Genomic DNA, 25471 nt, shown 5'->3' on the forward strand with positions numbered 1-25471 from the left:
TTCTCAGAGCAAATCAAGCCAACCTTCAACTACTTTGCTTGTTATGTCATGGCTAGAGAAGCAGCTTCCCATTAAGAGTCAGGCTCATGGTGACTGCTATCAGTGATCTCAGGGAGGCTTTCTTTAGCCAGCCCTAAATAGACCTGACTGAAATAGTCTCAGAAGGAAGATATTTGTTCTACATACCATATAGGATTTTTTAAAAAACCCAAGGTGCAAACACACACACACACACACACACACACAAACCCTCCCAAACCCCCCCCCCCCCCCCAAACAACCAATCACATAAACAGAAATGTTAATTTTGACACTATATATATTTTTTTAATGTTTCTGTAATGTCACCAATGATTCTTATTTCTAGAACTTTCTTCCTGAAAGCAGCCTGGGTATCATGGCAAACAATGATACTGGACTGCTGCCAGACATTCAAAATTAATGGAAAGGATTCTACAAATCTTGGTGTGAAGCTTTTCATAATAGCTGTGGTGGTGCGTAGGCCTACAATGAGATAAAACAACTGTCTTAATTAACAACAATGAGATATAACAGCTGTTTTAATTAAAAAACAGGCCAGAAACACAGTTTTTTCTCAAAGTGGATTTTTCTTATGCATAAGAAAGGATCTGATATCAACAGAGAAATTTGGAAAATGCGCTGTGTTTGTGTGACTTTTTCAAATTCCTAATGGACTTCTTTATTAAAATTTGAAGTTGTTTCCACTTCTCTGGTGAATATTGTGCAAATATTAACCTACTAATAAGCAGGATTGCCTGCTGCAGTATCCCCAAGATACTCACTGTGTCCATGCTTTCTCTGGACCTGCAGGTCAAATGGAAGTATTGTAAGTTTTACTCATGCTATGAGGTTATTGAGGCATGATGGACTTTGATGGCTTCCAGAATATCATTATTTATATCTTTCAGGGTAAATAAAATCATCTGTTAGATGTAGCAGAGGACAGCTTGATATGATTCGTAGCTCTATGAAATGCTATCATTCTCTAGTCTTGGTAGGTCTCTCAGCAAACTGGGATTCATTGTAAAGGTGGAATTATGTAAGTGCTGCAGCTACAGTAAGCGTATTGTTAACTGCAACATAGCAAAAACTCAGCTTGATGGAGCAAATGCCTTGGCAATACTTGTTCTGATAACAAGATGTTTCCTGCCTTCATATGTACTACCATTTTGCTAGAGGATGCTGGGAAGTGTACTTTATAGGATTTGCTTCTCAAAGCAGGTCAAGACTTTCCAAAGCAGAGGAACCACAGGTCTTGGAGGACTTGTAGAATGAATGAATAGATAATTAAAGATGGACAGAAAGGCATATTACAGATAAAGTGACTGCTCTTGTTTTCTGTTTCTTTTTTTTTTCTTTTTAAGGACAGAGAATCAAAAGAAAAGAGGGAATGAAGAATTTATCTTTAAATTGTTATTTAGAGACCATAAGTATTTTTTATGGTGCTGAGGGATTCATTTATCATAGCAACCACATGATACAGGTCTGTTTCTCTGAAAATGCTCAGTCTACTCTGGCTGATGACAAGGAACTATCAGCCAGTTAATCCGTAATTGTGTATCAAGAGCTCAGTATAGGAAATTGTATGTCAGCAATATGAAAGTTTTCAAGATCAGAACTTATGGTAGAAATAGAAGGGACAGCCTCGTTGCAAGTGGTTTGTGTTACAAACATTGTTTATATCTCTACCTGCCTCAATTTTAATTTAACTGGATTAGCACTAAAGATATATTGCTTTAGTTCAAGTTCTGTTTGGGCATTCCATTGCAATATGTTACTTTGGAATCTGTCTTTCTGCTACAAGTAGCGTACAAACCATCCTGTACAGATTCAGCCTGGCTTCCAGAATTAATCCCAACTGAAATTAGAATAATTTTCACTGGGTTGCTTTCCCAGGAAAGTGTGGGCAAGAAGTACACTCTGCAATCCCTTAGTCTCAGAACTGCCTGTTCTGGTGCCTCTGCAGTTCATCCAAACTAGAAAGTTCTGTAGCACATTTTTACTGTTCTTGCCATTAATAAGGAAACTTCCGTCCTATGAGAGTTTTGCAGCTGGACAGGTAGATGTGCAAGACTCTAATGAGTAGCTGTCTCTAGAGTCCCATCCAATCTGTGCCAAACACAGGACACAGCTTTTTGGCATCCTCAGGGCTGTTCCCAATGATGGCTGTAAAGACTACTTCTCAAGTCATGTCCACTGGCTCCTGTCAAGAAATATTCTTCCATTTCAATGTTTGATGGGACAATCTGAAACAGTGAGGCACTTGGAGAACTACTCTGCTGTTCAAATAAATCTCTCAGGATTTATAATTCATGTTTTATAAAGCCAGCCTGGAAACTGAATGAGAATGGTCACTCTGTCTGAATGCTTCTGGCTAAGATTGGCAGCTGAGTTCAGGGTTAGGATAAAATGGAAATTACCTTTTTCTCCTATTCCTTCGGCTGAGGTGAGCCTTCCAAACTTGTTTGCCATGTTACAGTCACAGGGTCATGATGTTCTTCCCGCTGTGGAAAGAAGAGTCACACTGATTGCAAGGTATGATACAATGATATTGGTGGACCTGCTCAGGGTTGGGTGATGCTCCCATCTAGAATGTGCTCTTACTGTAAATAGCACTGCAGACACCCCTCCTTGCCCTCAGGCTCACAGGCTGCCTCTGGAGAGAGGGTGTTGGTTTTCCTCCACAGTGTCTGCCCTGCCAGGAATTTCCTCCAGAACACTTCACACTTTTATTTCCCCCTCATTTTATCCTCCCATTAGTTTTTTTCATTGCTCCTTGAGCCTTGTGGTTTACCACATTTCCCTCATTCCTTTGATGACTCTGAATGGGAAGTAGAGCCTGTTCCTAATTAGTTCTGATAATGAAGTGTTAATGCACTTTGCTGTGGAGGTACAAGTCAGGTACTTCAGAGCTGGAACAAGTGTGAGGGTTTCGTTTCTATTACTTGCTGTTCCTGGCTTTCTCTGCTTCAGTGTTCTGCTGGCTCTTCATCTCCTGGGGTTTGCATAGGTCCTTTTTACAGTCCCTTCTGTCCATTTCTTTTTTCTTTTATTCAACAGCTTCCTTATTTTTCAATAAATTACAATAAATGTACACCTCTATAACTGAATGAACTTAAAGATAGTGGTGCCAGGTGTGAAAAGAAAGATTTCATTTTCTGAATGGGCAGTTGCCCAAAGCTTGTCCTACTCAACATGCATCTTAACAGTCAGTTGGAAGGAGAAGGTAGTTCAATCTTTGTGTCCTCTGCCAGCAAGGATATCTCTCCTGAGAATGTCAGCAGGAAACCAAAGACCTTCACCTAGTTTAGGATGACTACTTGTTAGCCAATTCATGTACTACAAAAGCCTATTTGGTCTGGGGTTGGTGGACAGCAAAGCAGGAGTCTGTTCCTGCCTCTCTCCATACTAGTCATCTGCCAGATGGCTAGGATTCCCTGGCATTCAGGTATCATCACAAGGGTTGTGAACCTTTCCAATTAGTGTGGATGATGCTGTTTCAGAGATCTGGGTATAGTCTTGTGTCTATATGAGTTGACAAAGACCTCCTGTATACAGGGGAGTTCATGTAATAGGAAACAATTATACTTCAAAGACTCAGAACCTTAGAAGTGAAATAAAATAAAATAAAAATTTAAACTACTTTCACAGGCAGGCAGAATGAAAACCATGCACTCTTTGGACTTTAAAACAGAACCTGGCAAAATTTGCAAAAAGGAAGATGTGTCTGGGGTTTGTCACACATCAGTGCCTTTCCTAAGCCTTTTCCTCCTGATGGTAAAACTTCTTTCAGCATGACCACAGTCCTTGTGTTAGACAGATGACCACTCTTGAAAGAAAATGAGCTGTGGGATCGTGGATAATGCTTGAGATGTAGTCTGCTAGTCTTGGAATGTGCCTTTTCATCAGGGGCTTGCTGTGATGAAAAATACAAAATAGTATGTTTAAAAACAAACAAACAAACAAAAAACCCACTATTTTTTCCTCTCCTTTGACTCTTGAAACAAAGTGTGCCCTCTAAAATGACATCTGTAGTACATATGAATATTACCATAATCTGTCCAAATGGGGCTGGGATGTTCTTAGCTAAAGCTTTTGCTATCTTATTAAAATATGACCTTTTCATTTAGGAGAGGATCCATGGCACAATCTGGAATGAGATTGATGATTTAAAGGCATTCAAGGTGTTGGATCTAGAAGATTTTGAAAAGATGTTCTCCGCATATCAGAGACATCAGGTAAGGGTGAACTCTTCCATACCTTGTCCATCTTGAATTTCTGGAAGAGAAAAGAACACATGACACATCTGGGCCCTTGTCCACCTGCAGTTGGGCTGCATCATTTGATACTCTGCTGCTGTTCAAAAGAAATCACAAGACTGAAAGAAGTGGGGAGGGACATACAGTGGCAGGGTATAACCTTCTGTTGTTGACGTACTTCATACTAATGCAGCTCTCAGAGCCAAGAGCTACTAACAGGTAATGGTCTGTTTAATCTCAGTAGCCACTGACTTCCAAAAGCTTCTGAGCTTTTTATTTGTATTTACATATCAATCTTTCTATTTCTCCCATTCATCTAGAGAAAAAGACTGCAGTTGCCTGATTACTGAGCAAGGTGACTGAATTACCGTCTTTCATTTGGTTTGTTTTTTTCATAAACAGCCAACTGACCCAACTGGCTAGGTGACAGAAACTGTGCGAATTACAGATTATAACACAAACAGCATAGTTTAAAAGTGGTCATTTATTAAAATACCTTTTTTCCTCTCCTCTATTTCTTGGAAAGCAAGTCACCTTCAATCTGTCTATCTCTGCTGAATAAGATTTCACAGCAAATGGATTGTACTTGCACTCCCTGAACTCCCCCAGCTTTCCTTTGCTTTTGGAATATGTTCAATTCTTTGTACACTGCAGAACTGGATCATTGCTCTGAAGTTTTAGTAAAAGACACAGACCTGATTGCCATAAGCAACATTTATGGTTATGTCTTATGGTGATGATGACTATTTCATGAATTTATTCAGTACCTTAAAATTAACAAACCAACCCCCTTGAATTTAGACTTTCCATCTGTTCCTTTCTTTCTTTCATTTTTCTGTCTAATCCAAGAAGCATAATGAATAACTCTTCTAATTTGCTAGCTCACAGCCACATATATAAGCATCCCCACTTGAACTGTGAAGAATGTGATGTTACCTATTGCATGATGAGATTTCATTTCTCATTCTGCTTCTGCAAGTAGCTGTTGCTGTTTCAGTGGGTCACTCTCTCTCTCGCTGTGAATCCCATTCCTTGAAACAAGATCTTAGTTCATAGAGGGGAAGAAAGGCACATGAAACTTCAGTGCTGTTGCAAGACTGGATTTAGACCTTGTGCCAACAGCTTAGCTATGGTGGTGAGCTCTCAGTTGTCTCACAAGTAGCCAGGCTGTCATCTGTGCACATGAGTAGCCATTGCAGCATCAAGGTTCCATTCCAATGTTTCAGGTGCAAACATTGCAGCTTCCTCACTAGAAATGACCTTGCAAAGCCTTGCTTCCTTTTAGTCCCAAAACTCAAAGCCAAAACTGTCCTGGTCTGATGACTCTCAGTTAGAATGATAATATTTATGCCTATGTTACCAATCACTGAAAAGCAGTCTGACCTATTCAACCATAAACTAACCTGACCCTTACCCCTGCCCACTGGAATGGAGCCATCGTCTCAGAGCAACCTCCATGGGTCTCAGAACAGTACTCTTCTTTCATTAAACATAGTTTATGACAGTGGCTCTGGACACTAGAGTAACACTTATGTAAGCTATTCATATTTTTGTGCAGTTAAATGTTTTGCTGCCCTTCCAGCTTTTGCTAAGGCTCTTACATTGTGGTGTTGTTTGGGTTTTTTTTTCCCCTTTTCCCTTAAATATTCCCCTGTAATATTTCCTTTTTCATCCATACTCACTCCAGTGTGAACTGGACACCAGTCAACGAGTCCTCATAAATTATTTATTTATTTATTTATTTATTTATTTTTAAGACCAGGCAGGCAGATTTGCTTTTGAATTGAAAACTTGCAAAACTTTCTTCGGTTCACATTTAGTCAGTTCTTCTTTTTTACTTTTAGAAATACTCCACTCTGACCAAGTGTTTACTCTGGGTTTGTGACTTTAAACTTCATCCAAATGCCTGTAAAGAAAAATGTCAAAGCCCTGCTCTTTTGCATCTGAAACGCTGAATGAGTAGAGTTATAGACATTTCTTTCTTTGCTGTTATTAACATGATCTTCATAATTTTTTTACCAATTTCATTTACATTAAACAGCTTTTCTTTTTTCTTCACCTTTTTTTCTTTTTCTTTTTTCTTTTTATTAAAAAGGGTCCCTTCTCCTCTCTCAAGCCCAGTGTATTGTTTTTGGTGGCTACAAGGGAAAGGCAAATTGTCCAGTGTACAGAATGCTGGATCAAGAATTCTTATGCTTGTCTTTTGACCTTGCTCCAGTCTTACTGTTTAATGTTAACCTTTGGATTCAGCATATCTGGTGTTTTCCTGGAGTATCGAATATGTTGTGAAATAGCTGGTGTCTGTCACCCAGTAGTGCTGTAAGGCTTTCTTGGCTAAGAGTCCTTTCAAAATACTTGGCTAGAAGTTGTTAGTGCCGTTGAAACAAGTTTTTACTTGTTATACTTGTTAATAACTGCAGACTGTGCCTGTGCATCAGGAGAGGAGAACTGACCCTCAAGTTTTAACCTTGGCAGTTCTTTCAGTAAGGTTCTGGACTAGATTTGTAAAGGTATTTAAGCATTATCCTATTTAATATTTCAACACCTAAAAGATTTATGCTTTGGAGGCTAAATTTATTATTTTCAGAAAAGACCTAGAACTCTTAGTTCCCCAGCATATGCTGATTTAAAATATGCAAAGGAATGCTGAAATACCTTTGAACCATCTGGGCCAGTATTACTTGCTAAGCATTTTATGCTCTTAGAAAACAGTGTGTCTAAATTCAGCTGCCTTGTTAAACTTGATATCTTTTCCTGTCGCTAATTTTGGCATGTTTTCTTCTTCGTTATTTGCGACTGCTGCCTGCATATAGGACCTGCTAACTAACCCCTCCTCCTGTAAGCAGGTGAGTATCATTGTCTGCCTCCTGATCCTCTTGCAGTGTGTGTGAGGTCCTGCACCATAACATTATGGGGTCATGACTTGTCTCATGCTACTCTTTCATGTGCCCTTGCACTCTGCCTTCTGGATGGGGAAGATGGTACAAAAAATTCCTTTAGTTGTATTAGCTGTAGAGTAGGAAGCGGTTCCTGTTCTTTCACTTATTTAGAATCTCACTGTGCTTTCTGCTGATGTCTGTAGCCCCCTTTTTGATGATCCTAAAGAAAAAAGGCTAGAGACAAAGAAGAATATGAGTGTGAACTCTTCCTTAACTGAAGTAATTGTCTCTCTAGAGGAGAACAAAATGTACTCTCAGGGAGCCTTCTCTCCCACTGTTCCCATCTGTGATCCATCTGCTTTGGACAGTGCTTCAGATACATTCACTAGCCACAGATTATCTGCTAAAGGAAATATTTCCTTGTGTAGAACTGGGCACTTTGGCTTCACAGAAGGATTTGCGCCATGTGAGGAGCAGAAGGGTTAGAATGGAGGAAAGTTTCATTTCAGACTGCTGAAACTCACAAAATTCAGCAAAATATTAAAATGGGGTTTAGATGAAGTAGAGACATTGGATTGCCCATATAACTTTAAACTGAATACCTCTTGATTTGGCAACAGTTTTGGTAAGAGCAATGCTGTCAGAAGAGGATTGTTCACATATCATCAGAAGTGTCTCTAGTGGCTTCAGAGGAAAGTAGTTCTCACCATGAGTGCTCAGGGAACTGTATTTGGAAAGTCTAGTCAGGACTTTTGCCACTGGGGGAAGCTCATATATGGCTCTGGGCCTTTTACCATGGCAGCGCACCAAGAAACAAGTCAATATGCTCAAAATAGCTCCCTAAGTACTGATAATTACTAGAACCTAGGGCTCTGCCGTGGTACCAGTAGACAAGTTCTTCAGCTTACCAAAATCAACCTGTATTTGAAACAAGGCAGCAGTATGTGAAATTTTAGTTGATTTTTGAACTTGCAATTAAGATATCAACTCTGAAATACTCTTTGGAGCACATAACATAACATTATCCCAGATGGAAAGTCAATAAAGAATGATGGGATAAAACTTACGCATCTTGTCTATGAGGTTGACAACATATCCAGCTGTTCTTGCTTTAAGGGCCTGGCCTCTCCCACAAAAGCTAGTCACCACTGCCCCCTTGCTCCACTCTTCTGGTGTCTGAGACACCGTGTATAGTCCATATGCAATCTATTTTCCTTCATCTAAGCTTGGAATCTGGCTTCAGTAAAACCTGAGGCTTCATCTGCTTTTGCTTACACATAACTCCAAGTATCTATAAATATTTCTCTCCTCAATATGAGTTGAAGAGAATACATTTTTAGATAAGACTAGCCACTCCTTATGACCAAGGAGCAGGCCATGTCTGAATAGTTCTAGTTATTCGTTGAACCTTTGTGGGTTGGGGAATTGGAAATGGCACGAACACTATTATACCAATCCGTGCTGCATGGCTTTAAGGGAAGCTGACTAAACCCCCACTCCACATACACAGCCAAATGCTGAAACTTTTTTTTCCCTTAGGATGGGTGCTGATTATAACTATGCAGGTGTCTTTGTGAGCCAACATTGGCTACTGAGAATCAGTGAAATTTTTAAACCAAGAGCACTGACCTTTCTTCCCTTCAACAGCTGCCCATCTCCACCATCCCATCTTCTCCTCAAACTGAGCAAACTCAGGAAAACTTTGAAATCTCTACATGCCAGATAATGCTGGAGGGTCTCTGCTTTTTGGCATTGTTAGTTATTCTCTCAGAAATAATGAACTTACCCAATGCCAATTTTTCCTTTTTTTGAAAACACAATTTGATTTTTTTGAGTAACTGTAATTTTTTTTTTCTGCCAAGCTAGACACTTTAGGCACATCCAGCAGAATTACCATGTGCATGTCGTCAGCTAGTGCATTGTACCTGCTTATAAATGCCACTAGGTGTTGGTGGTGGCTCACTGCAGCACATTTGGACATGGGTGGACAAATCCTTTCTGTATCCAAGAGCAACATGGTTTCTTTGTAGCTGACTGTAACAATAAATGAAATGACATCTAGCAAAATGAACTTATGGTTTACATTAAACACTACAATACTTGGGTGTTAAAATCTCTCGGATTAGTCATGCTGATATAAGTAAGCTGTGAGCTACAGAACCTTGAGTCCTGAGAATGAATTCTGGGATGCACTACTGTATGTTTGCCATGATCTAACACATTTCCCTGGATATCTGCTATTGACCACTCCCAGGGACGGGATGCTGGGGTCGATGGGCCTTTTGATATTTGCTTACTTCTTGTTATATCCTAAAAAAGAAGTCATGTTGCTTATTTGACAGATGCATTCAAAGACATATTATACCAATAAATCTCAAAATCTCAAAGCCTGGGAATATGGATATCATGGAAAGGCATTTTTGAAAAGGTTCCAGCAGCAGTTAGCTGGGAAAATAAAAACTCCTGTTTCCAATTCCCTCTTCTCTTTTGTTAACTATGGTGCTATCATCCAGGATCAACACGTTTTATCAATACCTCTACTGCCCTTTGAGGAATGGTGTTAAAAGATACTGAAAGTAACTACAGAAAGTCAATCTACAAGTGAAATAAATACCATGGCTCTTATGTGTAGGTAGGACCAGAAGGCAGAAAGAGACTTCTGGATAGTCAGACTGAGTTTGCAAGTATTTCATCTCTCTGTGCTGTAACAAACATTCCGAACAGGATTTTCTAGGGTTTTTTCAGGTGATGAGTTAACAGTGTAGATACATAAAGAACTTAGGAAAAGATTGCCATACAATTAAATGTATTAATTAGTTTTTAAAATAGAAGATAGTTTAAATGTAGATTTTTTACCATTTAATGAGATATATTTAGTAAGATAAATGCCATCATCTCCTACTGTTTGCATCTCTCATATCATATGGATTTAAGCATGTCCAATGGCAGCCTTAAGAGACAACAAGGATTTTTACTGATTGTGCTGCAGCCTTTCAGGAATGTTGTGTAACCCCTGCAGAAGGCATCTGCTGAAGGATATCCTGTGACATCAGTGAGCTTTATCATAATGTGCCTGATTTTCCTGTCTTGCCAGTTTTTCACATTAGCATAATAACATAACTGTTGTAGACTGAGTCCGATAGGCTAGAACTAGGTTCAGTATTTGGGATCAACGATAGAATCATAGGTGTTAATGAATGATTTCTGTTTGTGTAGTAATACAGGATCTACCTACATGCTTTCCACCCTTTTTGTCTCCTTTTCTTACCATGTGGGTGGATTTTTCTAGATTGGGGTGAGTTCGTTCATTACACTCAGCTAAATATTTCAGTCTTGGGTGAGAAACATGATACTGATTGTTTTCCCTCCCTTTTGAAATACATGCAGAAAGAGATGGGCTCAACAGAAGACCTGTACCTCTCCACACGAAAGGTGAAAGAGCTCTCTGTGATTGATGGCCGGAGGGCCCAGAATTGTGTCATTCTCCTTTCCAAGTAAGTGTCCTAAGCCTCAGTTCACAGAGTGTGCCACGGTCAATGTTGAGGCAAGAGCGGATGGAATTAAACAAGTGGACATGTTTCTTTTCACAGCTAGACTTGGCAATACCTGCAAAGCCTCAGATAAACTTCTGTTATGGTGTCATAAAAGCACATCTCTCTGATGTGTTTTCTCACTTAATAAAAGCATTAAGGACATGTTGGTGTCCTCCTGTTTGATGCAGACACATTTTGTGCATCAAACAGGAGGACACCAGCATGTATCTGAAGATTCATCACCAGAAAACTATCATTACTCATTGGTAGATGAAAGCAGATCTTTGGCAGTGCCTGCACTTCACTCTCAAGTGATGTGTACCCATGTCTGTCATTTGTTGCTGTTCTGTGTGTTTCTTTCTAAACGTTGCTCTGAGCATCTCCCTGGAATACAGCAGAGCTGTATGTGATGTTCATTTTTGTCATTTTTAACTTGCAGTGAGAACAGTGGTAAATGTAGACAGACATATTCAAAAATTAGGCCTTGTGTTTGTAAATTAGGCATTGGAAGCCAGCAGTTGCCTTTGCATGTTCCTGCAATGACTAGTGCATTCAAATGCAGTGACAGCAGGGCCCTCTATATCTTTTCATGTCTTTCTATGAACATGAGTACTGGGGTGGGTGTCTGTCACTAGCTGTCAAATTTGTGCAGATGCTGATCAATCTGAGAAAGTTGCCTTTACTACCAGAGGAGGGACAGCAAGGCTGGAAACAGAACCTGGTAAAGCTGTGGCAGTATTAAGCAGCAAAACTGTTCCATTGTTCAGTAGAAAATACAGGTTCATGTGGATGTGATGCTCCAGCAAGTTAACAGTTAAAAACAAAGTTGCAGCCAGACCACCAGGATTGGAATGAGTTCTTTCCATTGCTTAGTGAAACCCACGGAGGCTCTCATTATGCTACTTATGTGGCATTAGCCTGCATGTCAGCAGGACCCCCACCATCCAACCCTTCAGTGAGGGAAGGCTTACATTTCTCTTTCTACAGCAGTTGCCAGAACATGTCTTTGCTGGTATTGGCAGCTGGCTGAGGCTGGGGCAGAGGAATGGGGAGGCATAGGGACAACAGGATTTTCATGCTGTTTGATGGGCCTACTAAATTGTGTCTTGGGTTCAGGTTTACTCATGTAAGAAGGTGGAACATTTCCTAGAAGTGGTAACATAATGTGTGTAGTTGGCTGGGTTGAGGAGGATCCAGGAAGTTGGTTCATGACTCGGTATGGCACTAGATATTTATTTGTAAAAATCTTCTATCTCCAAAACCAAAACAGTGTGGACAGCAGCAATATGTGGTTTTCAACATTCACCTCTTTTACGGTGCAAGTCTGGGCAATTCTTACCAGAGAAGAATCCTCTCTATAAAGGGAAAGGACAGTCTGTGTTTTGTCTTCCCTTCTGCTGCCTCCAGCAGAAGTGTCCTTGAAGCATGAACCTTGCACTTCAAGATACACAGCATGTGTACACTCCAGGTGTGCCATGAAGCCAGTCCCCCTCAAACTGCTATTCTAGACTCAAACCAGAAGTGAAAAACTGGTTTTTGTGACTGTCAGATTCTTCATTAGGAAATATCTTGCTCTTACTGTGTAGCAGGACTAACATGGGTGATAGAGATTTGGAGAGTGAGTTGTCCCTAAGGAACCTGCTAGTTTGCCTTGTGCCCTGTTAACTTTGCTGTGCTGTGTTTTGGAAATGCCAGTCACCAGGGCTATCACTGGCTTAGATCATTTAAAGTTTGTAACAGATAGCCTTATACACAGAATATCAGAAATATCTTACAGCTTGGCCCAGGATTGATATTCCTCCCCAGACTTTCCTTTTAAATGAAAAGCAGAAAAGCAAAAATCTTTGGGAGCTAAAGCAGCAGCTCTACATTCATGCCTATTTTACTCTTTGTACTTATATGGTTCTGTTATTAAAGACAGCAATTGAGAGGATTTGCTGCAGACAATAATTGAAAGGGTTTTATGACCCCTTTGCAGTTTTTTTCATTACCCCACTTCCTCCTTCTTTAGGTTAAACCCTGAAAGAGAGACACTCCTAGCTAAATAATCCCTGTCTCCTGCCATGCCCTTGCTGGTCCTGCAGCACATCTCACACACGTGCATGTGGGTGTGCACACATGTGCAATGACAAGGGATTTAACACTGGTGACAAACAAAGAGAGTTTGTGCAACCCTGAGCAGCAGCCCCAGCTTTCAGGTTGCCACACTATCTGCCAACAGCTGTTTCCAATTGACTCTTACTGTGCATATATCCCTGTAGTTTATTCCCCCTTTGTTTACACTAAACTGATGTGTCCTTTAAAGTAAAATAGCTGCATGGGTAGGGTTTTCTTTCCCTCCCCTACTCAAATGTTTTTGTTTTACTAACACTGTGTTAGAAGGGGTCAGGCAGAGCTCATATTTCATATGGTCCAACAAGCCAAAACATAGCAAGAATGAGAAATAGATGTCTCTTGCTTTCTTTTGCAGAAAGACTGCAGCATGGTAGGCTGAAAAGAGATGAAAATTGAATTTCTAGTCGATTTTTGCTGACAGTTAACAGATTTGTAAGCCTTCCTCCCCATTCTCGTATCTATTTCCATAAAAAAAGCTCTATTTCAACTACACAACAGTAGTAGATCTTTCAGTTTTTCTGCAGAGGAAGGATTAAATTGTCCTTGTTTAACAGAGCCTTATGGATCTAAAACACAGCTCTGTTCCACAGGCCAACTTTAAAGGTTTGAACAGGCACAAGATGGGTTTATCTTATAGTATTTCTAGTAGGCCATAGTTCAACCATCTGTTTGTGGTGAGTTCAGGCACCCACTAGCTTCAAATTTAGCTTTCTTAATGGTGTTTCAAACATACAGTTACTTTTGTCATACTGGAAATCTGCTCTCTCTCTCATGAATTTCCTGATGTCTTCAGTTTCCACCAGCCTGGAAATTTACTGTTGGACTTGTATGGTCTGGAAGAGTCATCCCAGATCCCCGTGTTTCCCTGCTTTCATCTAGCAGCTGGAAATCTCTCTGACATCTCTCACCAGTATGGCTTCTTCCTGCCTCCATTACTTAAGTACTGAGTAACATTTTCACTGCTCTCATGTTTTTGTAGTACCATATCTTTAAATGTTCTTGCAGAACATGCCCAAAATATGTATCACTTACTGTCTTGCTTTGTGAACTGCCCTGGAGAGGTTCGGTTCTGAGACATCTTGCTTGGAAGAAAGCTGAATGTATACTTACGGAACTTCTTTGTGCAAATTATTTTGTATGAATTCCAGCAAAATATTTATGTCAGTGTTCTTCTGAGATGTGTTTATTATTCCTGTGGCCCAGCAAGTCAGCAGTAACCTTCTCAAGAGGCTGAAAACAGTAGGAGTGCTTGCAAAATGTCATAAAACCAGTAGTAGCAGAAGGCAGAATCTGATTACACAATAGTAGTTTTAAATATGAATATGACAGTAGATAGATACTAGCAGGCAGCTTTACCAAATGTTTGTGGCTTTCATGATTTTACATTCAAACATCAGTAAGGGAGGAGAAAAGAATCTTGGACACAATTTCCAAAGAGAATACTAAAGAGATCAACTATTTTTCTCACATCGCTGTAGCTCCTCAGTGCTTTTAAACCCTTTCAGTTCAGACATTAAAAAGACAAGTTATTCAGCCAGCATCAGTCTCCATGTACTGCCTCTGCACTGGCCCCAGTCCCTGTGTGCCTTTCTACCATGTGGCAGTACAGTGTTCACCCTTATTTTAAGGTAGATTTGAAGTAGTGTAATATTCTGGGCTCCAGATCATATCTTGATACAGAAACAGCTAATCAGACTCAGCAGTTCAGTGTGCTGTCTTGAAAAGCACTGGGCAATAAACAGTGTCTCCTGGGTTCCTGGAGAGATTTTCAGGTTTTAAGTTAAGGTCCACAATAAATGGCCTTACCTGCTACTCTGAATATGATACTCCACAGCAAACTGAATGTGTTAGTCAATACCATCCTGTCTCAGGTCACAACTAGAAGCCAAGAGGTAGGTTTGTGATAAAAGATGAACCACTGCCTCATCAATATCTCACTGTAATTTGGGAATTCCCAAGGTTGGCTCTGCTTTGCTCCTCTTGGCTTAGAAAGATGGCCCTTCCCAGATCCTTCTTGGAAGGAAATTGAAAGTATTTGGATGCAAAGTGGTTTGGTCACTTGTGAACTTTTGCTGAAGGAGGACAAGAAAAGAAAACCCTGTGTCTTTATGCACTTGCCAGAATATTTTCACAGGAAGTGCTGAAAAGGCAATAGTGGATTTTTTTTCCCAATGTGTTGATGCAATGGTGTAATATGTTTCTGGTTAAAAGTCACAGCTGTTGTCCCCCAAAATTTAAAGCACTGTTTGTCTTCATGGTTAAGATGAGTTGTCAACTGAGATAAGATGATGTGGAAAGAGTGGCTGCATCTTTCTGTCTTCTGACTGAATGTGCAGTTAGACCAGCCTGACTCCTGAAGGCTGCTTCTGAGAGAAGGCCTTTATGGGATAGTGACAATGAGTACTTCTAAACCGTAAATACTGAACAGACTGCAGCTTGGCAGTTGTGTAGAGCCTTGGGAGATCTCAGGAGTCAGAGAAGGCTTAGGTCTCAGTCAGAAAGTTTGGGAATGAATTAACTAGTAGTCTGTGTAAAATGACTTGTGGAGATGGAGAATTCTGCAGTCAGCAAAAAGATGTGGGTGACTTATAAAAACTGGCCTTAGGATGTAGTGTAGCTAAGTCTCAATCAGTGCCTCTCACTGTCACAGCTACTATTGCTGGTATTTTTGGAAACACTGTAGGGCAGTAGGAGCTATAAAATGACCTTGATACATGATAATTAGTGCCCTTCTCCAAGGTAAGAGTACAGTGGAACTCTGAAGAGTTAAGCTCCTTGTGGTGTGGGAGCTTAACACAGTTGCAAAAAAACTCGAGGTTCTCTGTTAGTGGTCAAGCATGGCTTCTTTCTCAAAAGCTAAGCAAGATCCAAGGAACAAGCCCATGAAGTAACTCGCTTTTTCCTCTGAGGGGCAGATGTTTAATGAGTGACAAATATTCTTCTTTGATTCATGTGAGGGAGAAAGGAAGGGGGAAGGTTACTGTGAGTTAAATCAATGGGTATATTTAAGGAGGAAAAATGAGCAAGCAGTGGATGTCTGTAAGTTGATGTAAAACTGCAGCATGTCTCCCAGGCATGTTCTGAGTCAGGCTGCTGGCGTTCTCCTAGAGAACGAAACAATAAACCACTTCATGTCTGCAAGTGAAGCTGGTGTTAAATCAGTCGAGGTGTCCTGGGGAGATTAATGATGAATTACACTGCAGAGTCAATAGAGATTATTTATGAAGCCAGAGGGGATAGAGGGAGGCAGGCTAAGTACCATATCAGAAGTTATTTGGTACTTGTTGAGCTTTAACATTGCTTGAAGATGACTCAAGCAGCTGGACTTCCATATGCTGCCACCAGATGCATGGGTGAGGGAAGAAGGAGGGAGTATTCTCAGTAAAGATGCTTTCTCTTCCTCGTCTGACCGATGTCAGGCTGCTATTATTAAAAAAAAACAAACAAAAAAACAAAAAAAAAACCCACCCAAAACAGTATCTATGCTATGAATAAATGTGCTGCAGCTGAGGAAGGGAGCACTGAGTTTTGTTCTGGTCACATTTACTTCCTGAATCGTGATCCCAGGATACATAATTTAGAGAAATGTAAGGCAGGGGGAATATGGCTTGAATTGTACACTGTTCCGAATTGAGTTACCTCCAGGAGCTGGAGGAAGAGTGCCTGGACCTGAAAAGCTTTTAGGAAAGTCTTTGCAAACTTTCCAATAGATACCAAAATGTAATTTCTGTAGTGTAAATTTTTGGGCCATAATCCCAATTTAATTTGCTGTCTGTCTCGTATGAGTTTTAGGCTCTGAGGGATGCCTCTATCCAGTTTTAAATGGAAATATTTTATGCATCTGCTTTAGGTTCTTCTTTAATCAGTTCACCTGTTTCTGTTTAAAAGCAGAACATCTGTTTCACATTACTGCTGGCCATCTTTAAGATCTGCTGCATGGCTGGGCATGTGTTTTGAAAATACAAGAAGAATCACTTGATTAACAGTTCTTTGGCCAGTTATTCAGCCAGTTTTTTTGGTGGGAAGATCCATGTTTTGTGCCCTTGAAATGCATCCTGTCCCAGAAGAAGAACAAACCCATTTTGGAAGAGTAAGATTGTTTTGCTGTAAATTCTTCCATACTTGTAATTAAATTGGTAGTTATCTGGGATGCACACCTGCAGGCACCATGACCCTGCTACAGTCCTCTAAGTGCCCAAGTTAAACTGCTTCTTGGCAGGGGACTGGCAAGTTTTTGCTTCTCTCTACTGTGGGCTAAACCATTCAAGTCATATGGTTTTCTGCTGATGACAGGGCACAGAATCGTCCAAGTGTGTTTGTATAACTGCCTGTCCTTGGGGCTCTCAATTATTTTTGAACGGAAGATGTTTTCAAGTGTATGTAATGCTGATGAATGGCAGCAAACAGAGAAGCTTGGAGTCTGAAGTCCTCAAGCTCCTGAACAGAGCAGCAAGAACAGCAATAATATGCACAACATCATTATGTTGATGTCCTTCAAACCTGCTTGTTTGGTCCTGTTTACTGCATCCCCAAACACACACAAGAGGTACTTGCACTGTGATCACTGCAGTAATTGCTCAAGTTGTTTGCATGGAAAAAAACATGAAACCCACGCTCAATCTTTTTAACCTCAGTGAAAGTAGCAACAAAATACCCCTCCACCCTGGTGTTAGTAAGCTAGTTTATCACATTCTTTCTCACAGACTGTGTGCCTTGGTTACAAGACACACTTATCTTCAGACTCCAGATTCTGAAAAATGCAAAGGTGCTCTCTAAAGGGACGAATAACCAGTGAAATGTAACACTTTAAAAACTGCAGGCACCAATTGTTTGGGCATGTGTATATGTGCCTGCTAGGAACCAGGCCCACAGCCACCAATTTCAGCCCTCATCTAGTGTTCAACCAGTGTTCAATCAGTTCAGGGTCACACAACCATGGACTTTTCAGTTCATTATTAAAGCCCAAAGTAACCCATTTTCTGATTGAGGCCGTAGAGCTTTATGTAGAAGCCCACGAAGTTTGTTGCTTTGATCTGGAGTCAAACTGATGACCTGAACTAAAAATTTTCCAACCTTTTCATTGTGAAACTTTTTATATCTCATCCAAGCATGGCCCAATTATGTAGCTTTTCTGGAAGTTCAGTACTTTATCTTGCTTAGCTGGTATCAGTTTGCCATCCTTATCAAAAGAAAACATGATGACCAGCTAGAAACAGAATAAAAGCAATTAGTTCAGAGTTGTAATACATACAAGCTTTCAAATGTCTGTTGATTCATATTTTAGTTTCCAGCTGTTCGTTATATTGGGCAATCTTAAAATGTTTTAAGTTTTTCAGATTTAGTAATATTTCCTGTTGTAAAAATAAAGCTTTTTCTTCTGCTTTTACCTAGTTCCAAAAATATGATTCTATCCAAATGTCAATGGCAATGTGAATTTTCAACATAGAATTTCTTACCATTGAAGACAAAAACATTTTTCCTCATATGTCAGCCTGTCTCTTATTTATACTTGCATTTTCTCTTTCTGCTGTTAATTAATTATGTTGATTGTAAAAGGTCCATGGAAACTGTAGCCTTGACTGCTCAAATGTTTTTTTGCACACTGTCCTGTTTCGGTCCCAAAATTGAGATTTTGTTGGGACCAGCCTTTCTTTTATGGTTCATTTTGACCTCTCCTCTCCTGAAATGACTGATGAGAGTGTCATGGCTTGGAACTGGTGGGGTAGAATTTCTCACTTGCACATTTCTTTGTTGACATCTGCTCTGAGAACCACCATGATCATTTCATGAATCCATCATGCAACTTCTCAGTGATCACAAATTTTGACTCCTCCTAGTCTGCCCTGAATTTCAAGTGGAGACCTCGAGACTTTTTTTTTAATTGAGTCTGTGTTTAGTTGTACCTGATGACCCCTACTCATTGCAAATAGATGGACAGGAGTAGGTGGGAAGGAAAGTGTAGTTTTAGTACCTTAGATAACTTTAATAAACTCTTGTTTTCAGAGCTTGTTTCATATTGGATATGAAACATGGATATGTACATGCTGTCTATTCCTTTGTCAGCTGTCACTGCTGACAACGTGAACTTACCTAGCACAACCAGTCTTGTTATGAGAAACTCTCTTCCCAGTAAGGGAATGTTCAATCCCATTATTTGTTACGCTGTGAGATGCTTTAATATTCAGAAGTTGGACTGTTGCATGGGCTCACGGTCATAAATCATGTTACAGGAATTACAGCAAAAAAACTTGATGAGGGAGGTGTCCTGTATGGGGGAAGCTGGAAGCACTTTTGATCTACGAGGATTGTTCTTAGTCACCGTCTGATTTTTGATGTGTGTTTGATTGGCTGAAGAGGATAAAAATCTGTGATCTATAAAATCTCTGTCTTTAAGACTGATTTATTCATCTACTGATGAAGAAATAGTCTAGAATAGCAACTTCACAGTAGAGCTTGGCAAGGCTGTTTCATGCCGGTTTAGAGCAGCATTTCAGGATTCCTACTTTCTGAATTGTCAGTGTCACTTAAGCTTTGAACTAATGATACAATGTTGATACTTTTGAAAGGCTGAAGCTGTCTAATGAAGAAATCAGACAAGCAATCTTGAAGATGGATGAACAAGAAGACCTAGCAAAAGATATGCTTGAGCAGGTGAGAAAGATTGCAGTCAGATACAACTTATTTTTAAGTCTTTCATTGTCTTTTTTTCAAGTAGATATATATATTGGCTGTGCTGGTATGTCTGGAGATCTGAACTTGGCCCTGTCATGTCAGTGGAGCTGCATGTGGGAGCATGAGAGAAGTATTTTTCAGTGTTGTCAGGTATACCTGTCATGTAACTGTATTTGTATCAGACTTATTTCATAAGTTTTCTCTTCTTGATGCAAAATATGAATGATTACAGTTAGTTTGAGGTTTGTTTTCATGTGCTCTCTTTTCCCATATTTTTTTTCCATTTTTTTGTTCTTCTTTTTCCCATTTCTTTTTTTTTCATCTCCCTTTTCTATTGGGAAATGCCAGGACCCAAGCCATGTAGGTCAGTGGTTACAGCCGTGACTAGAAGGGATCTTACATTCAAACTGGAATGGTTAGAAAAGGAATCAGGGACTTACAGAACTTGGTTGACTATGTAACTTGTGAGGAAAAAAGCCCCCATAGTTAAACAACCATTGCCCTATTTCCGCCATTTGCAGATGGTGACAGATGATGCTTTGACCAAAGATGCAAAGATTATTGAGTTCCTTAATAATAATGTCAAAAACTTTGTAATTATAAACTGGCTAACCAATATGATTTCTTCTTTCTGTGCAGTCAGAGTATTTAATCCTGTACAAAAAGCTTTTCCTTTTTGTAAGTTTTAGCCTATTTGTCATGTTATCTGAATGCTTATGGCTGCTCCAGAAGTAACTGAGCTCCTAATGCTCCACACCTTTGATTATCACATTTTTGCAGAATGGAGTAAAATATTAAAAAGCAAAGTGCTTGGTATGCCTTGGGAGCAGTTTTTGTGGGTGTGTGCTGAGGCCTGTGTGCATGGCAGTATTTATAACCATACTAAAGCAAAGTTACATCCAGATATGTCAAAAATCTGTCAAAGTATGAGCTTTTAAGGTCAGCATATGAATAGCAGCCAGTGTCAGAGGCATATCCAGTTGCTTGGTTATTGTTTATTGTTTCAGCAGTGTAGGGCGTACCCAAGAGAGAGATAGATGAGGCTTTGTGTGTACTCTACAATACACATGACGGGTACTTCACAGTGTGTGGGACACATCCTGCTTTTGTTTGCATCAATCTAAACTCCAAGTAATGCTGTGGGAATCAAGTTATCTCTGTACTTCCCCTTGGGTAAGTTACAGTAGCACTTGGCCTTTAGGGTTTTGAAATGGGAAATTCCCCATAGAATTAAAAGTTAATCTTAATGGGGTCAGTGCAGGATAAAGACAGAACAGCAAGCAAAGGTTTAGAAAAGGTCAGTTGTGTAGACACAGCTGCACTTTTTTGAAGTTACAGTCACACAGCTGAGACAATGTAATGCTTCCCCATGGTAGCAGAGAAATCTGAGGGCCTTCTGTTGCAGCCTCTAATTCAGGTGGATCTGAGTGACCACCTTACAGGTTTCGTTTTCACCTTAAAAGGACATGTTTCCAGCCTTGACCTATGGAAGCGGACATCCGTACCTGGGGCGGGGTCAGTTAAGGTGATAAATACCTGTGGTTTTGAATAAACTTGGGATTTGCTTTACATCACATTGGTGTGTGCAGTCCTCACTAGCGCATGGCGGCAACAAATGGTGGACCCCAACGTGTCTCAGAACATGAAACCCACCTGCAGGCCTGCCTAGAGCCTTAAGAAGTAGCCCCTGAGAGCTGCTATGCCCCAGTTTTTTTGGGTGCTTTGTGGAGAAGCCCCTGAGAGCTTCTGTCTCCCTTAAACTTGGGAGTTTTGTGTAGTGGCCCTGAGAGCTGCTGAAAGAACGTGGACTGAAGGAACCACGATCTTCGAACCGGTGAGTTAAAGAAACATGGGAAATTCCAACTCGACTAAAACGAACTTATTGCTTGATAAATTTGAGAAACTAGCTCGTGTAACAAAAACGGACATTGAAAGACAGGCATTACAAAATATTTTGGAATGGTGCTTCAGGCAAGGGCACTTAACAGATGCCAATTCCATGCTTTCCATAGAATTATGGGAAAAAATTGGGGCAGATTTGTGGAATTCAGCGCAAACTGCACCCGAAGAATTTTTGCCGCTCATTCCGTCATATGCAGCTGTAAAGAAAATGCTGTTAGCAGTAGAACGAGCCCGTAAAAACCTCGATCTACCGGAGAGGACGGAAAACAGTCAGCTTTTGCAAGGCGATTTTTCCCCTGAACATCCTTCTGCACCGCCGTGGGCACCGCCGCTCGCAGAAATGCTGCCGCGGTACCCCTCTCCACCCGTGCCGCCCGTGCCGTCCGTCGGACAACCGCCGCGGTACCCAGACGCGGCACCGCCCGCTCCCGCTCCGGAAAACCCGGCAAGACCACAGCAACCATGGGATCAAAGCTTTTCCACGCCGTTCGTCACCGCAAAAAGCCAAGAAGTCGTCTTTGCACCGCCTTGCAACTACCAAGAAACAGCCTGTGCACAGCGAATGAGACCACCGGCTGCCGCTGTAGAAGCGGCCGGACCTCAGCAGCAACCTTGGAACCCCACGAGACACGCTGCAGGAAACCAAACCGTGAGTGACTTTGATTTAAATCTTAACTCCGAGAAGGAGTTATGGGGGATGCCCTCAGACGAGAGAGAGATGAGGGACGCCAGCTTTCCCCCTGTCCATCCACCTTCGGCGCCGCCGCCGCCGCCAATGCCCAGCGGGTACCTCGGGGCTGGGGTCGCCCCGCCGCTACGCTCCCCGCCGCCCCGAGGGCACGCCGGAGTCGCTCCGTTGCGGCAAGAGGCGGCTGCGGGAGACATTTCAGCGGGGCTGGAAACCGCGTGGCCGGGTAAACAAGGAGACCACGTGCTCGCAAAGCCCGCGAAAAGTCACCACGCGGCTGAGCCAAACAAAGAGGCTGCGCGCGCATTCAGCAACGAGGCGCCAGGACCGCCCGACCCCCCTCCCCACTGCCTGCCAATCACGGCGCATGCGCCAGGTGTGGGTCCTCCGCAGCCTGCAGGGGCCGGGGTCGGCTCCGAATTCGCCCTCACCTGGGGCGGACCGGGTCCCGCGCCATCCCCACCACCCCCTGCGTGGTTCGACTACGTCAGGGAGAGGGGAGGGGCCCCACCCCAGTGGAGCGGAGCCAGCGAAGCGCGTCCCATCCACCGTGCGCCGCCCACAGCGCCCACGGCGCCGGGCGCGCAAGACCCAAGTTCTCCAGCGCTGGAAGGGACCATCCCCGCGCCAGAAAACTGGCACCTGCAGTCTTCAACAACGGCGCAGAAAAAAGCCTCTATTTGGAACAGGGTGGGGGAAGCCGGGGACCGCGATGTAACAGAGCTACCTCGCGACCTCACATTTAATACCCAGCAAAGGTACAAAGAGTTAGTATCCATAGCTGCAGAAGTAGGTACACCCTCACCTTCCCTGCAACCCCTGGTTTCTGCGCCTGTGATTAACACTACACAAGGCTTAAAATGGGAGCCACTTGATTGGAAAATTGCACAAAAAATACACAATATAGTCCTTCAATATGGCTATGACAATGCCTTGGTAAAAAACCAAATCACAGCCTTCATAAAATACAATAACCTAGTCCCAGCAGACACGAAGGCTTTAATGGAGTTTATCCTACCTCCTACTGCTTATATGTTATTTTTACAAAAATGGAAAGAGCAGTTAACGGAGGAACAGGCAAAAAATATACACTTAGAAACTGGACATCCCTTAAGATTAGCATCTTTAGACCAGCTAATGGGATCAGGAGCTTATGAAGACCCACAAACACAAGCTGCAATACATATGCGTATTTTGCAACAGTCAAAGAATGCTGCTTTGACCGCATTCTCTAATCTGCCTAAGAAGGGAAAACCTTCTCTACCCTATATGCAAATAATGCAGAAACCTGGACAAACATTTATGGAACTTGTAGATAAAGTAAAAGAAGCCCTAGATGTGGCTCCAAATCTTACCTCTGAAATGAAACCAGTATTATTAAAAGATCTGGTAATTAATAATGCCAATCCTCAATGCAAACAGCTCATAGCCTCTCTACCAGCTACAGCTACTTTGGTACAGTTAATTGAAGCCTGTGCCAGGTTGCCCTGGGTAGAAGAGGAGGAAAAAGCAAAGCTACATGCCTCTGCCCTAGCCACAGCCCTTAGCAAACAATCCACCCGAAAAAAAGGGGAAAAGGACCCTGGAGGTTGCTTTAATTGTGGAAAAAGGGGACATACAACAAAATGTTGTCCAGCACAATCAAAATATAGCAGAACTCAAAGCTTTACCGGAAAATGTATTCGTTGTGACAGGCTTGGTCACAGGGCACAGGATTGTTATTCTAAATTTAGAAAGGATGGCACTCCTCTGGAAAATACGGGGAGTGGGCCTGAGCCTTCGGGAAACTGGAAGGGCCGCGGGCCATGGGGCGCGGCCACTCAAATACCCCATGGAATCCCGAGCCAGGCTGCCTCCCCCACATGGCAACCACAACCACAAGCCATGCCAGCCTCGACTTGGCAACCACCAGTGCAATCACAATAACTGATGACGTGGTTCATGCCATTCCCAGTGACCACAAGGGTCCCTTAGGTGATGGTCTAGCTGCATTATTAATAGGACAATGCTCAGCTTCTCGTATGGGCATATTTGTGTTGCCTAAGTGTATAGATGTTGACTACAATGGAGTGATTGACATCCTGATAAAGGTTTTTGCCCCTCCTGTTACTATTCCCAAAGGGAGCAAGATCGCTCAGTTGATTCCTTTCGTTCCCTGCACTGCAGGTGCAGAACAGTTTGGGAACAGGATGGGAAATGTGGATTCTACAGATGTTCCTAATGTTATGTTTGTACAACAGGTGTCAGCAGAAAGGCCGTGTAGAGTTGTCACAATAACCGGCCCAAGAGGTATCATGTTATCTAATGTTAATATGATGATTGACACAGGTTCTGATGTTACTATCTTACCTTTAGAAAATTGGCCTATACAGTGGCCATTAGAGTTAACTGATTCAACTGTAGCAGGAATTGGTGGTCAGTCAGTTGCCAAAATTAGTTCTGCATTTGTTACAATAGTTGATGGTGAAGGAAACAGGGCTGTGGTACGTCCATATGTACTGCAAACCTCCCTATGTCTTTTGGGAAGGGATGCGCTTTCACAATGGGGAATGCAGCTGACTACAAATTTTGGGTAGCGGCCACTGAAAGCAGCTCTCGCCCTTTATTAAAATTAAAATGGAAAGATGAAAGCCCTATCTGGGTCCCCCAGTGGCCGCTCCCTGAAGAGAAGCTGCACCACTTAAAGGTCCTGGTCCAAGAACAATTAGATGCTGGGCATATTGAGCCCTCCACCAGTCCCTGGAACACTCCTATCTTCACAATTCAAAAGAAATCAGGCAAATGGCGGCTGCTCCAAGATCTGAGGGCCGTCAATGACCGCATGGAGTCCATGGGAGCACTTCAACCTGGAATGCCATCCCCTGTTATGCTGCCCAAGGAATGGTATTTGCTGGTTTTGGATCTAAGGGATTGTTTCTTCACAATTCCTTTACATCCAGATGATTATGAAAAATTTGCCTTCTCAGTGCCAACAATTAACAGGGAGGCACCAGCAAAACGTTATCATTGGGTAGTATTACCTCAGGGCATGAAAAATTCCCCTACGATTTGCCAATGGTTTGTTGATATTGCACTGAAATCTTGGAGACAAAATAATTTGGATTGTATTGTGTACCACTTCATGGATGATATAATGATCGCAAGTCCTCAGCCATTATCTGAGGAAAAGGAGCAAACTTTGGTTAATGATCTAAAAGAATATGGCCTCATTGTAGCACCTGAAAAAATTCAAAGATGCGCTCCTTGGAACTATTTGGGTATGGTGATTACTGAGACCCGAGTTCGGCCGCAAAAATTGCAGCTAAACTCCAAAATCACTAATGTCCAATCTGTGCAAAAGCTGGTTGGAGACCTTCAGTGGCTCCGTACCTATTGCGGCATCACAAATGAGGACTTGGCACC

The 25471-nt window shown here is 41.7% G+C and overlaps 1 protein-coding gene across 7 annotated transcripts in view; it reads left to right on the forward strand.

Moving 5' to 3' along the window:
* The window catches only part of DAAM2 (dishevelled associated activator of morphogenesis 2), a 215156-nt gene that overhangs the window by 161752 nt on the left and 27933 nt on the right, over nt 1–25471 (forward strand). For 6 of the 7 annotated variants that reach the window (XM_071576849.1, XM_071576831.1, XM_071576823.1 and 3 more), the window contains 4 exons: nt 4152–4259; nt 7094–7126; nt 10547–10653; nt 19374–19458. In XM_071576849.1, coding sequence (XP_071432950.1) covers nt 4152–4259; nt 7094–7126; nt 10547–10653; nt 19374–19458 — 333 coding nt within the window. The remainder of the gene's footprint in view (nt 1–4151; nt 4260–7093; nt 7127–10546; nt 10654–19373; nt 19459–25471) is intronic. The other variant, XM_071576867.1, reaches the window with a different exon arrangement.

Source organism: Pithys albifrons, chromosome 2, assembly GCF_047495875.1.
Source record: "Pithys albifrons albifrons isolate INPA30051 chromosome 2, PitAlb_v1, whole genome shotgun sequence".
Classification (NCBI taxonomy): domain Eukaryota; kingdom Metazoa; phylum Chordata; class Aves; order Passeriformes; family Thamnophilidae; genus Pithys; species Pithys albifrons.